The sequence below is a fragment of the Chrysemys picta genome, chromosome 7 (genome assembly GCF_011386835.1).
Source record: "Chrysemys picta bellii isolate R12L10 chromosome 7, ASM1138683v2, whole genome shotgun sequence".
NCBI lineage: Eukaryota > Metazoa > Chordata > Testudines > Emydidae > Chrysemys > Chrysemys picta.
Window position 1 is genome coordinate 53,073,336 of NC_088797.1, and position 12,270 is coordinate 53,085,605.

The 12,270-nt window shown below is 51.1% G+C and overlaps 1 protein-coding gene across 1 annotated transcript; it reads right to left on the minus strand.

The window, feature by feature from the left end:
- Positions 1-5,555: 5,555 nt before the first annotated feature.
- On the minus strand, positions 5,556-7,486 carry LOC135972864 (uncharacterized). The gene is made up of 2 exons (XM_065553174.1): positions 6,798-7,486; positions 5,556-6,187 (listed from the first exon to the last, which is right to left on the minus strand). Exons 1-2 carry the CDS (start codon positions 7,336-7,338, stop codon positions 5,685-5,687), a joined length of 1,044 nt encoding a protein of 347 aa, XP_065409246.1. The 5' UTR covers positions 7,339-7,486; the 3' UTR covers positions 5,556-5,684.
- Between the last annotated feature and the right edge of the window lie 4,784 nt (positions 7,487-12,270).

Genomic DNA, 12,270 nt, shown 5'->3' on the forward strand with positions numbered 1-12,270 from the left:
AATTGCATTGTGAGCTCCCTGGAAGAAAACACCACCCATAGCCAAGAGTGATCAGCTCCTATTGTCTAGCCTAAAGAAAACTCTGGGGTCATCAGTTTACCCATAAACAAATCTAGTGTTCTCTCTTGAACCGTTGTATTTTCTCTACAAAAACCCCTACCTATGCCCACCTAACACTTGCGCGTTATAGCGCAATAAAGCCGCCAAGAGCGCTCTACCTCACTCCCCGTCCACACTGGCAAGGCACGTAAAGCACTCTGACTCCATGACTGGAGCGCTCCTGGTACTCTACCTCCCCGAGAGGAATAATGTTCGTTATGCTCTCGCTGGAGCACTGCGGTGCCAGTGTGGACACCTAATGCGCTCTGATTGGCCTCTGGAAGTGTCCCACAATGCCTGTTCTAGCCACTCTGGTCATCACTTTTGAACTCTGCTGCCCTGTCCTCAAGTGACCAAGCGTCAGACCCACCCTTTAAATTCCCTGGGAATTTTGAAAATCCCCTTCCTGCTTGCTCAGCTAGGCGTGGAGTGCTCTCAGCACATTTTTCCATGTGGACACGCCTCCACGCGCCAGGTGATCCCCAGTATGGAGCAATGGCGAGGTGCTTGACCTCATCAGTGTTTGGGGGGAGGAAGCTGTGCAGTCCCAGCTGCGCTCCAGCCGTAGGAATTACGTTACCTTTGAGCACATATCAAGGGCCATGATGGACAGGGGCCATGACCGGGATGCGGTGCAGTGTCGTGTTAAAGTAAAGGAGCTGCAGAATGCCTACCGCAAAGCCCACGAGGCAAACCGCCGCTCCGGTGCTGCCCCTGCAACCTGCAAATTCTACAAAGAGCTGGACGCGATACTTGGGGGCAATCCCACCTCCACTGCAACGACCACCATGGACACTTCCGAGTCCAGCACAGCAATGGGGGGGCAGAGGAGGAGGAGGAAAGCGTGAGCGATAGTGGTGAGGCGGGGGGAGACACCCCGGAATCCCTAGATGCATGCAGACAGGAGCTCTTCTCGAGCCAGGAGGAAGGCACCCAGTCGCAGCATCCAGTGCTTGGGGAAGGACAAGCAAGAGAGGACGTTCCTGGTAAGCGGCTTTCTTTTGGGGAAGGAAGTTTTTAGGTACGGGCTCTTTGGGCAAGGAGGGGGGAGCATTTCTGCCCACAGGCAAGCTGCATATGGGCCGGGGCAGAAGCCGCATTGTAGTAGAAGACCCTCCCTTGCTTCCCTGGTCACCCTCAGCAGCGAGATAACTTCCAGGACTAACACCTGTGGCGAATGTTGGGACAGTGTTCAGTGTAGGTGCCCCCTGCAGCTATTGGCTCTCCCCAAGGCACAGAAACCCAGAGGACAGTGCAGCCATGAAACAATCAGTCCCCATGGACCCTGTGCTTACTCACCATTTCTGGGGCTCCCGTAGGTTATGTGCGCTCATTTTGGGACAGGCAAAGTATGTTTTTGTGATTGCCCTCCTTAAGTGCGGGGGAATCATTGCTCTGTCTGGTGTGTACAATGCTGCTTCTGTTAAGTGTTGCATTTTGCCTGTATAGGTGCAACCTTGAGATCTCAGCCATCATTCTTATCACCGGACTTAAGAAGAGGCCGCGTAAAAGCAAAGAAGACATGCTGCAAGAAGTCATGCAGCAGTCCTCGAAAGGCACAGAAGTGGAGGGAGAGCGAAAGGAGGATCCGCCAGGAAAACGTGACACACCAGCGGCAAAGCATGGAACGGCTGATTAGCATAATGGAGCGGCAAACGGAATCTATCCAGGCATTCATCGCCATGCAGGTGGAACACTACTGCGTTCACGGCCCCCCCCCCCCCGCAACCCTTGTCCCAAAACTCTTCCCCTTGTGCCCCCATGTCCCCTCCAACCCACTTTCCCCAACATCCGGGTTCTTACCACCCCCAGCTGCCTCCTACACCCGTAGCTTCACCACCCACCCACGAAAACTACGACCCTCATTCACTGCATTCAACCCTCCTCAACATGCCTTATAGCCATCCTGAAGTGCAGCACTCAGTGCACAGCATGCCAGACAGGATTCAAGAGTATGAAATCAGGACATACTCAAGCCTATGAGTGAACCAGTCCCCACCCCACCCCCTTTCCCTTTTGGTATTTCTGCGTTACTTTGTTTTTTTTTTCTTTTTTCAATAAATGAATTTTCTTTTCAATAAATGGAGTTTTTTACTTTGACAACATACTTTATTAGTGCATAATGCAAAATATACCTTAGCCCAGGAAAGCAACAAGCACTGCAAGTTAGTGTACCAAACACAGCCACTGCACTTAACTCCCGTGCAGAGCACCAGCCATTACTGGTGGCTTTCAGCCTCAAATTGCTCCCTCAAGGCATCCCTAATCCTTGCAGCCCCACGCTGGGCCCCTCTAATAGCCCTGCTCTCTGGCTGTGCAAATTCAGCCTCCAGGTGTTGAACGTCTGAGGCTCATGCCTTGAGTGAAGCTTTCACCCTTCCCTTCACAAATATTATGGAGGGTACAGCACACGGATATAACCGTGGGAATGCTGTCTTCGGCCAAGTCCAACTTCCCATAAAAAGAGTGCCAGCAGCCCTTCAAACGGCCAAAAGCACACGCCACAGTCATTCGGCACCTGCTCAGCCTGTAGTTGAACCGTTCCTGGCTGCTGTTCAGGCTCCCTGTGTATGGTTTCATGAGCCATGGCATAAATGGTAAGCAGGGTCTCCAAGGATCACAATGGGCATTTCGACTTCCCCTACGGTGATCCTCTGGTCTGGGAAAAAAGTCCCGACTTGCAGCTTCTTGAAGAGGCCAGCGTTCCGAAAGATGCGTGCGTCATGCACCTTTCCGGGCCAGCCTGCGTTAATGTCAATGAAATGACCACGGTGATCCACAAGCGCCTGGAGAACCATGGAGAAATACCCCTTTCGGTTAACGTACTCGGAGGCTAGGTGGGCTGGTGCAAGAATAGGCATATACATCCCATCTAAGCCCAGGGTTTTCAGTTTAATCTTTGGGGGGACCATTCTGTGTGACAGTTGTTTGTGTTTCTCCCTGATGCACAGCCACCTTTCTTGATTTTAATTCCCTGTACCTGTACGCCATGTCGTCACTCGGCCCGCCCTCCCTCCTTCCCCTAGTCCATCAGATACTACGTTTGCGCCACAGCTCATAGAGCCGAAAAGCGCCTTTCGCGCCTTTTCTTTGAATTCTGGGTTGAGATCTCAATGCCCGGATGATGCAAAACAGTGTCGCGGGCGGTTCTGGGTACATGTCGTCAGGCCCCTCCCCCCTCGTCACAGCAACGGCAGACAATAGATTCGCGCCTTTTTACCTGGGTTGCCTGTGCAGACAACATACCACGGCAAGCATGGAGCCCGCTCAGCTCAGCTGAGCTCACCGTCACCATATGTCCTCTGGGTGCCGGCAGACGTGGGACTGCATTGCTACACAGCAGCAGCTGCTAACTGCCTTTTGGCGGTAGACGGTGTAGCATGAGTGATAGCCATGGGGCTGGCAGCCGTAGGGCTGCATTGCACCAGCCCCTTGCCAGGAGATGGTATATTGTGACTGGTACCCATCGTCGTCGTACTGGTGTGGCTGTCAATCATGGCCACCTGGGCAGACATGCTACTGTTTCGATGATGATGGTTACCAGTCGTAATATACTATTTTCTGCCAATTGCCCAATATTGTCTGCTAAGCACCCAGAAGAGGCCGAGGGCAATGCTGGGTGCTGGCGGACGTGGGTCTGGCAGATGTGGGGCTGCATTGCTACACAGCAGCAGCCCCTTGCCTTTTGGCAGATGATGGTATATTATGATTGGTACCCATCGTCATCATACTGGAGAGGCTATCACTCATGCTGCACCGTCGGCTGCCAGCTTAAGATGTAAAAAATAGATTTGTTCTGTATTCATTTGCTTCCCCTTCCTCCATGAAATCAATGGCCTGCTAAGCCCACGGTTTTCAGTTTAATCTTTGGGGGGACCATTCTGTGTGACAGTTGTTTGTGTTTCTCCCTGTTCCTGTACCTGTACACCATGTCGTCACTCGGCTCTCCCTCCCTCCCTCCCTCCTTCTCCTGGTCCATCAGATACTACTTTCGCGCCTTTTTTCAGACCAGGCGCTATAGCTAGCACTGGGATCATGGAGCCCGCTCAGATCACCGCGGCAATTATGAGCACTATGAACACCACGCGCATTGTCCTGGAGTATATGCAGAGCCAGGACATGCCAAGGCGAAACCCGGACCAGGCGAGGAGGCGATTGCAGCGCGGCGACGAGAGTGATGAGGAAATTGACATGGACATAGACCTCTCACAAGGCACAGGCCCCAGCAATGTGGAAATCATGGTGTCACTGGGGCAGGTTCATTCCGTGGAAGGCCGATTCTGGGCCCGGGAAACAAGCACAGACTGGTGGGACCGCATCGTGCTGCAGGTATGGGACGATTCCCAGTGGCTGCGAAACTTTCGCATGCGTAAGGGCACTTTCATGGAACTTTGTGACTTGCTTTCCCCTGCCCTGAAACGGCAGGATACCAGGATGAGAGCAGCCCTCACAGTTGAGAAGCGAGTGGCGATAGCCCTGTGGAAGCTTGCAACGCCAGACAGCTACCGGTCAGTCGGGAATCAATTTGGAGTGGGCAAATCTACGGTGGGGGCTGCTGTGATCCAATTTGCCAGGGCAATGAAAGACCTGGTGATAGCAAGGGTAGTGACTCTGGGCAACGTGCAGTCAATAGTGGATGGTTTTGCTGAAATGGGATTCCCAAACTGTGGCGGGGCCATAGGCGGAACCCATATCCCTATCTTGTCACCGGAGCACCAAGCCACCGACTACGTAAACCGCAAGGGGTACTTTTCAATGCTGCTGCAAGCCCTGGTGGATCACAAGGGACGTTTCACCAACATCAACGTGGGATGGCTGGGAAAGGTACATGATGCTTGCGTCTTCAGGAACTCTGCTCTGTTTCGAAAGCTGGAGGAAGGGACTTTCTTCCCGGATCAGAAAGTGACCATTGGTGATGTTGAAATGCCTATCGTGATCCTTGGGGACCCAGCCTACCCCTTAATGCCATGGCTCATGAAGCCGTACACAGGCAGCCTGGACAGGAGTCAGGACCTGTTCAACTACAGGCTGAGCAAGTGACGAATGGTGGTGGAATGTGCATTTGGACGTTTAAAAGCACGCTGGCGCAGCTTACTGACTCGCTCAGACCTCAGCGAAAAGAATATCCCCATTGTTATTGCTGCTTGCTGTGCGCTCCACAATATCTGTGAGAGTAAGGGGGAGACATTTATGGCGGGGTGGGAGGTTGAGGCAACTCGCCTGGCCGCTGATTACGCGCAGCCAGACACCAGGGCGGTTAGAGGAGCACAGCAGGGCACGGTGCGCATCAGAGAAGCTTTGAAAACGAGTTTTGTGACTGGCCAGGCTACTGTGTGAAACTTCTGTTTGTTTCTCCTTGATGAACCCTCCAAACCCCCCCCCCCGACCCAGTTCACTCTACTTCCCTGTAAACCAACCACCCCACCCCACCCTCCCCTCCCGCTTGCAGAGGCAATAAAGTCATTGTTTTTTCACATTCATGCATTTTTTATTAGTTCCTCACAGAAGTAGGGGGATAATTGCCAAGGTAGCCTGGGATGGGTGGGGGAGGAGGGATGGAAAAGGACACACTGCATTTTAAAACTTTAACTCTTATTGAAGGCCAGCCTTCTGATGCTTGGGCGATCATCTGGGGTGGAGTGACTGGGTGGACGGAGGCCCCCCCACCGTGTTCTTGGGCGTCTTGGTGAGGAGGCTATGGAACTTGGGGAGGAGGGCTGTTGGTTACACAGGGGCTGTAGCAGCGGTCTCTGCTCCTGCTGCTTTTCCTGCATATCAACCATACGCTCGAGCATATCAGTTTGATGCTCCAGCAGACGGAGCATTGCCTCTTGCCGTCTGTCTGCAAGCTGACGCCACCTATCGTCTTCAGCCCGCCACTTGCTCTGTTCATCCCGCGATTCAGCCCGCCACCTCTCCTCTCGTTCATATTGGGCTTTTCTCATCTCCGACACTGACTGCCTCCACGCATTCTGCTGTGCTCTATCAGCGTGGGCGGACATCTGCAGCTCCGTGAACATATCGTCCCTCGTCCTACGTTTTCTCTTTCTAATGTTCACGAGCCTCTGCGAAGGAGAAACATTTGCAGCTGGTGGAGGAGAAGGGAGAGGTGGTTAAAAAAGACACATTTTAGAGAACAATGGGTACACTCTTTCATTACAAGGTCGCATATTTCGGCTTGCAGGCAGCCATGGTAGGCCACAGTGTTTTGGCTTTTTTAACCTTCTTAACATGCGGTAAAGGTTGCAAACAGCAGCGCATTTCCCATATCAAGGATGAATTGGGTTGTCCATTTAAAATGGGGTTTCAATGTAAAAGGAGGGGGCTGCGGTTTCCCGGTTAACATGCGGCACAAACACAAGTAAACCACCACCACCACCACCCCCCCCCCACACACACACACAATTCTCTGGGATGATCACTTCACCCCTCCCCCCACCGCGTGGTTAACAGCGGGGAACATTTCTGGTCAGAAGAGCAGGAACGGGCGCCTCTGAATGTCCCCTTAATAAAATCACCCCATTTCAACCAGGAGAGCTTTCTGGAGATGTCCCTGGAGGATTTCCGCTCCATCCCCATACACGTTAACAGACTTTTCCAGTAGATGTACTGGCCGCGATTGCCAGGGCAAAGTAATCATTAAACACGCTTGCTTTTTTTTTTGTAATGTTTACAAATAGTTACAAAGTTACACTCACCAGAGGTCTCCTGTGTGCCCTGAGGGTCTTGGGTGAGTTCGGGGGTTACTGGTTCCAGGTCCAGGGTCACAAACATATCCTGGCTGTTGGGGAAACCGGTTTCTCCGCTTCCTTGCTGCTGTGAGCTACCTACAGTACCTCCATCGTCATCTTCCTCGTTCCCCGAACCGTCTTCCCTGTGTGTTTCTCCAGTGAGAGAGTCATAGCACACGGTTGGGGTAGTGGTGGCTGCACCCCCTAGGATCGCATGCAGCTCCGCGTAGTAGCGGCAAGTTTGCGGCTCTGCCCCGGACCTTCCGTTTGCTTCTCTGGCTTTGTGGTAAGCTTGCCGTAGCTCCTTAATTTTCACGCGGCACTGCTGTGTGTCCCTGTTATGGCCTCGGTCCTTCATGGCCTTGGAGATCTTTTCTAATACTTTTCCATTTCTTTTACTGCTACGGAGTTCAGCTATCACTGCTTCATCTCCCCATATGGCGAGCAGATCTCGTACCTCCCGTTCGGTCCATGCTGGAGCTCTTTTGCGATCCTGGGAGGACTCCATCACGGTTACCTGTGCTGATGAGCTCTGCGTGGTCACCTGTGCTCTCCATGCTGGGCAAACAGGAAATGAAATTCAAACCTTCGCGGGTCTTTTCCTGTCTACCTGGTCAGTGCATCTGAGTTGAGAGTGCTGTCCAGAGCGGTCACAATGAAGCACTGTGGGATAGCTCCCAGAGGCCAATAACGTCGAATTCCGTCCACACTACCCCAATTCCGACCCGCAAAGGCCGGTTTTATCGCTAATCCCCTCGTCGGAGGTGGTGTAAAGAAACCGGTTTAAAGGACCCTTTAAATCGAAAGAAAGGGCTTCGTTGTGTGGACGTGTCCAGGCTTAATTCGGTTTAACGCTGCTAAAGTCGACCTAAACCTGTAGTGTAGACCAGGCCTCAGTGTTAGTTTCCCAAACCCAAAAGCGGCGTTCCACGGTGGAGAGCATGTCCGTGAACGAGACAAGCAATTTCATGTCTTATGTGTTACGTGACTCGATATCATCGTCGGACTCCTCACTGTCACTTTGGATCTTAAGCAGTAACTTGCATGTTCCGCAGCAGTCCGGGCTCCATTCCCACAGACCGAAAGAGAAGACAAAGCGCGCTCTGCACAGAAACCGTTGAAAGATGGCGCCAAATGTGGACAGAAACACAGGGATTGCTGGGGTGCAAAGTGATGCATCACAGGGTGTTGGGACAGGATCCAGAATGCCCCAGACCCCACGCCCCCTTCCCGCAAGCCACAGCGCCAGAATGGGAAGAGGTGCTCGGTGGGATAGCCGCCAATAATGCACCGCTCCAAATGCCGCTTCAAGTGCCGTGACTGTGGAATGCTTTCCCTGGTGCACTCTACGAAGGCTGGTTTAACCCAAAGCGCTCTACAGCTGCAAGTGTAGCCATGGCCTAAGTGTTCTGATGCATAGACCCAAACTCTGCATCAGTTCCATTGGGACTCCATCTCCTGACTGATCATGCTGGGGGCTCTGCTTGTCTCCAGCACTCAGGACCCTGAGCTACCACCATCATCTGGCAACCCCGACCAATTCAAGATTCAGGGAGCAGTGAGATCCTCTTCTTTCTCTCACTTTGTTTTCTTTCTATATTAGGTATTAACCTTTAATAATATATGTTGGTTTAGCCCTTCTTGTGTAGTGATCACTGTTATTCAATAAATAAGTTTTATGGTTAAGCTGGTTGCTTCTCTCTCTCTCTGAACTTTACTCTTTTGTGTTTTTAGCTTCCCCCATTTACGCTACAGCAATGCTTCTTTTACCTAAGCTAAAGATCCCTGCAGCGCCCAAAATACTGTGGGGTTTGCTCATCAAGTAGTTTACTGTCAGTACAATTGTGATGTGAGAGTGGGGATAGGGACATGCTGAATCTCTGACACATAAGAGTGGCAGCTTGAAAGTGCTGCTTGACCCAGTCCATTGAGCCCTGGGGCATAGAAGGGGATCAGATTGAAAGCGCTGATTGACCCGGTCCTCTCAGGGTGTGTGTGTGTGTGTGTGTGTGTGTGTGTGTGTGTGTGTGTGTGTGTTCGTTCATTTGTTTCTGGGGCTGGAGAAACCCAACCCTAGGGAACCTAGGTCCCACAGGATAGCTCCATTGGGAGGGGACTTGCAGCAGGGAGAAGTAGAGCTCCATATGAAAACACCCATGAGCCAAGCAAAACATTGATAGAATTACAGACCCCTCCCCCCCCAAACAGTAACCCAAATAAAGGAGTATACCCCAAAGTAATGGGCACATCTGATAACAAAAACGCGGGAAATACATGAGCCTAATCACATGGTAATTGTTGAGTAATTGCTGTGGAGTAGGGAAGCTGAGGCACGGATCTGAGAAAGCTTTCTTTCTTTTCCTTTTTCAGACCAAGCTCCTTTAGCAAGGTCTGTCTCTCATACACTATTTGGTAACCTTCTGTTAAGAATCGTGCTTAGAATACCTGTAGAACTGTGTAATAAGGAAATAGAGATGGCTGAAAAAGACCTTTTTGCTGCTCGCTTCAGACAGGAGAAAACCAACAGGTTAGAGAGATGGGTAATGAAGAAGGGGAAATGCCCTTGGGAAAGGGGGTGTTTTAAGGGTGTGAATCCCTGACTGAAGCTAGTCTGAGCTTTGAATATTGCACAACCTTTAAGCCACGTGGGAGTGCAAAGGATGCAGCTGCTGCATAGACATTATTTTATGCATGTCTGGACATGGTTGAAATGGTAAAGAGAGGGCAGGAACTAGAGCTTGAGAAAAAAACAGTTACAACAGCATTTGAATAAATGTGAGACAGACGGTGTGAATTGATAGCAGAAAAGCTCAGAATGGTGACCGTACTTAAGGATATTCAAGAGGAGAGAGACAAGGCAAGCAGGAATGCAGAACAGTATAGGAAAGAGTTAACACACACAAAAGTTCTGTTAGAAGAAGCAAGAGCTGCAACTCGCTTCTTGGCAGAAGAGAACATGGAAGCAAAGGCAGCAGCAGACCATCAGGAGTGTGAGGCAAAGATTAGTAAATTGCATGCGCAACTTAGTGCCCATAAGGAGGTGGTAGTAACTGTAAGGTTAAGAGAGGATTGTGATTTGGAGCCCCCTGGGAAAATAAAGATACCCCCTGATGCTGTCCCCAAAAATCCATTTAACCCCGATTGGCCACACATGCATAATGTTGTCCCTGTTTCCACAAGGGAGGTTAAACACAGTTGCAGGAGCCGATCTTCCCACAACAGAGCTGGCCACGGACGTAGTAAGGTGGTCTCCTAGTTAAGCCAAGGCTATTGCTGAGAGACTGGGGCCCCTGAACCGTAACACAGACGTTGCATGGCTGGCCAGTGTTTGGCAAATGTACCCCTCTGCCAATGGCATGGACTTAACCCAATTGGCTCAGTTATGTGCCTCACCTTGTGATGCAGAGGCTCTAGACATAGGCATAGATTCTTGGGAACGGACTGCCACTGGACCCCGGGAATGGATGATGAGTGCTCTTAAAATATTACTGCCTGTATCTTCCTTTAAAAAACTGTATATATAATGGAAGAGCAGAAACCAGGAGAGGCCCCAGAAGCTTACCTAAAAAGACAGGTCAGCAAAAGGACTACCTCAGAGCCCGTGCAGGCTATCACATTTACAAATAATGGTCCTCGCTCTGCCAGGTGCCCTCCCAATCCTAATTCCCCTACCTCCCACAACCCTGGGGAGCGCCGACCCAAGAAGACCCTTAGGGTACGTCTTTACTTACCGGAGGGTCCGGCGGCAGGCAATCGATGTTCTGGGATAGATTTATCGCGTCTGGTTAAGACGCGATAAATCGATCCCGGATCGAGCCCGGAAGTGCTCGCCGTCGACGCCGGTACTCCAGCTCGCCAAGAGGAGTACGCGGCATCGACGGGGGAGCCTTCCTGCCGCGTCTGGACCCGCGGTAAGTTCGGACTAAGGTACTTCGAATTCAGCTACGTTATTAACGTAGCTGAATTTGCGTACCTTAGTCCGAAGTGGGGGCTTAGTGGGGACCAGGCCTTAGGAACATGATTTGGAAGGAGCTGGTGAATTTAGGGGAGGATAAGGGAAAATATGATCGCCAGCCCCTCAGCATCCTGATTAATGCTTTGTCTCAGGTCATGCGGAAAATGGGAGTTAATGCAGTGAGCTCCCACACAACCCACTGCCCCGGTATGGAATGCATCCCCCACTCCCACTCCCTGTCAAAGCCAGATCCCTGTCCCCTCCTCTGAGTGGAGTCTCTGGGAGTCTGACGATCAGTAGGGGTGCCCGGTTCCCCACGGGACTCTCCAGCAGATCGCAAGATGTCAGTACGACGCATGGAGGAGACCCATTGTGAGGGCTATAGTGGGGAACCCAGGGATGTTAGCCCAATTGATAGCGGACAGGATCTCCGAAGGGAGACCCACCACTAAACAGGTTCAGCTCAGCGGGTATGAGGGAGAAACTGTCTCCAATGATTTGTCTCTTGGGAGTGGCGATTTGCCTGTTAAAAAAGCCATCCCAATCTCCCAGTGTTTGTCTGTGAACAGCTATGTGGTCTGTGACAAGGGGGAGGGAAGGTCAAACTGTTTGTCTAGTCAGAAAAGCAGTTTAACTGCTGGGGGAGAAAATGTCTCCAGTGTTCTGTCTCTGGAGCAGGCAGAAAGTACCTCTCAGTTTACGCTGACTGAGGATTTGTCAGTTGTGCCAGATGTGGTTCTGAACTCAACTAAAACCCAGGAAGGAAGTATTCCTAAGCCTGTGTCTGTTGGGGATAATGACTTGCCCATGAAGGGAGCTACCCCAATCTCCAAACGCTTGTCTGGGAGCAAAGGCGGGGAAATGCCAAACGTTGTGTATGTTAAGAATGGCAGTTTATCTGCTGGGGGAGAGTTTGTCTCCAATCTTCTGTCTGAGAAGCAGATAGAATTTGCGTCTCAGCTTATGCTGATTGAGGATATGTCAGTTGTCTCAGAAGTCATTCTGGACTCAACTGAAACCCAGAAAGATGCTCAGCAAGATGTTTGTGTAGATCAACCTGTGATGGGTTAGATCACAGAACACCCTCCCCCCCCGCGCTTGGGAGCTGCCACTGGATGTGCCAAGACTACTTCTGCCCCTGCTTTCCTGCCCTGTCAGCTTAGGACTTCAGTGCCCTGCCTGGTTTGAGCCAGACTCACTAGTCTGCTGCAAACCCAGACCCAGGACTGAACCATGTCCCTAAGCTGCACACTTTACTGAAAGCAGCTTACAGACGTGTTCCTGCCTTTAACACTCAGCTGCCCCAATGGGGGGTCTAAACCCAAATAAATCCATTTTACTCATAACTCATAAATTGTTCACCCTCTATAACACTGATAGATATGCACAGCTGTTTGCCCACCCAAGTGAGTGGGTTAATTAATAAGTAAAAAGGAATTTTACTAAATATAGAAAGTAGGATTTAAGTGGTTCAGACACTTGGTA

Excerpts from the sequence above, each read along its gene's own strand:
- LOC135972864 (XM_065553174.1), bottom strand. The coding sequence starts at position 7,338 with ATGGAGTCCTCCCAGGATCGCAAAAGAGCTCCAGCATGGACCGAACGG. Across the intron at positions 6,188-6,797 it reads GGGCACACAGGAGACCTCTG|CTGCAAATGTTTCTCCTTCG; the intron begins GTGAGTGTAACT and ends CTCCTCCACCAG.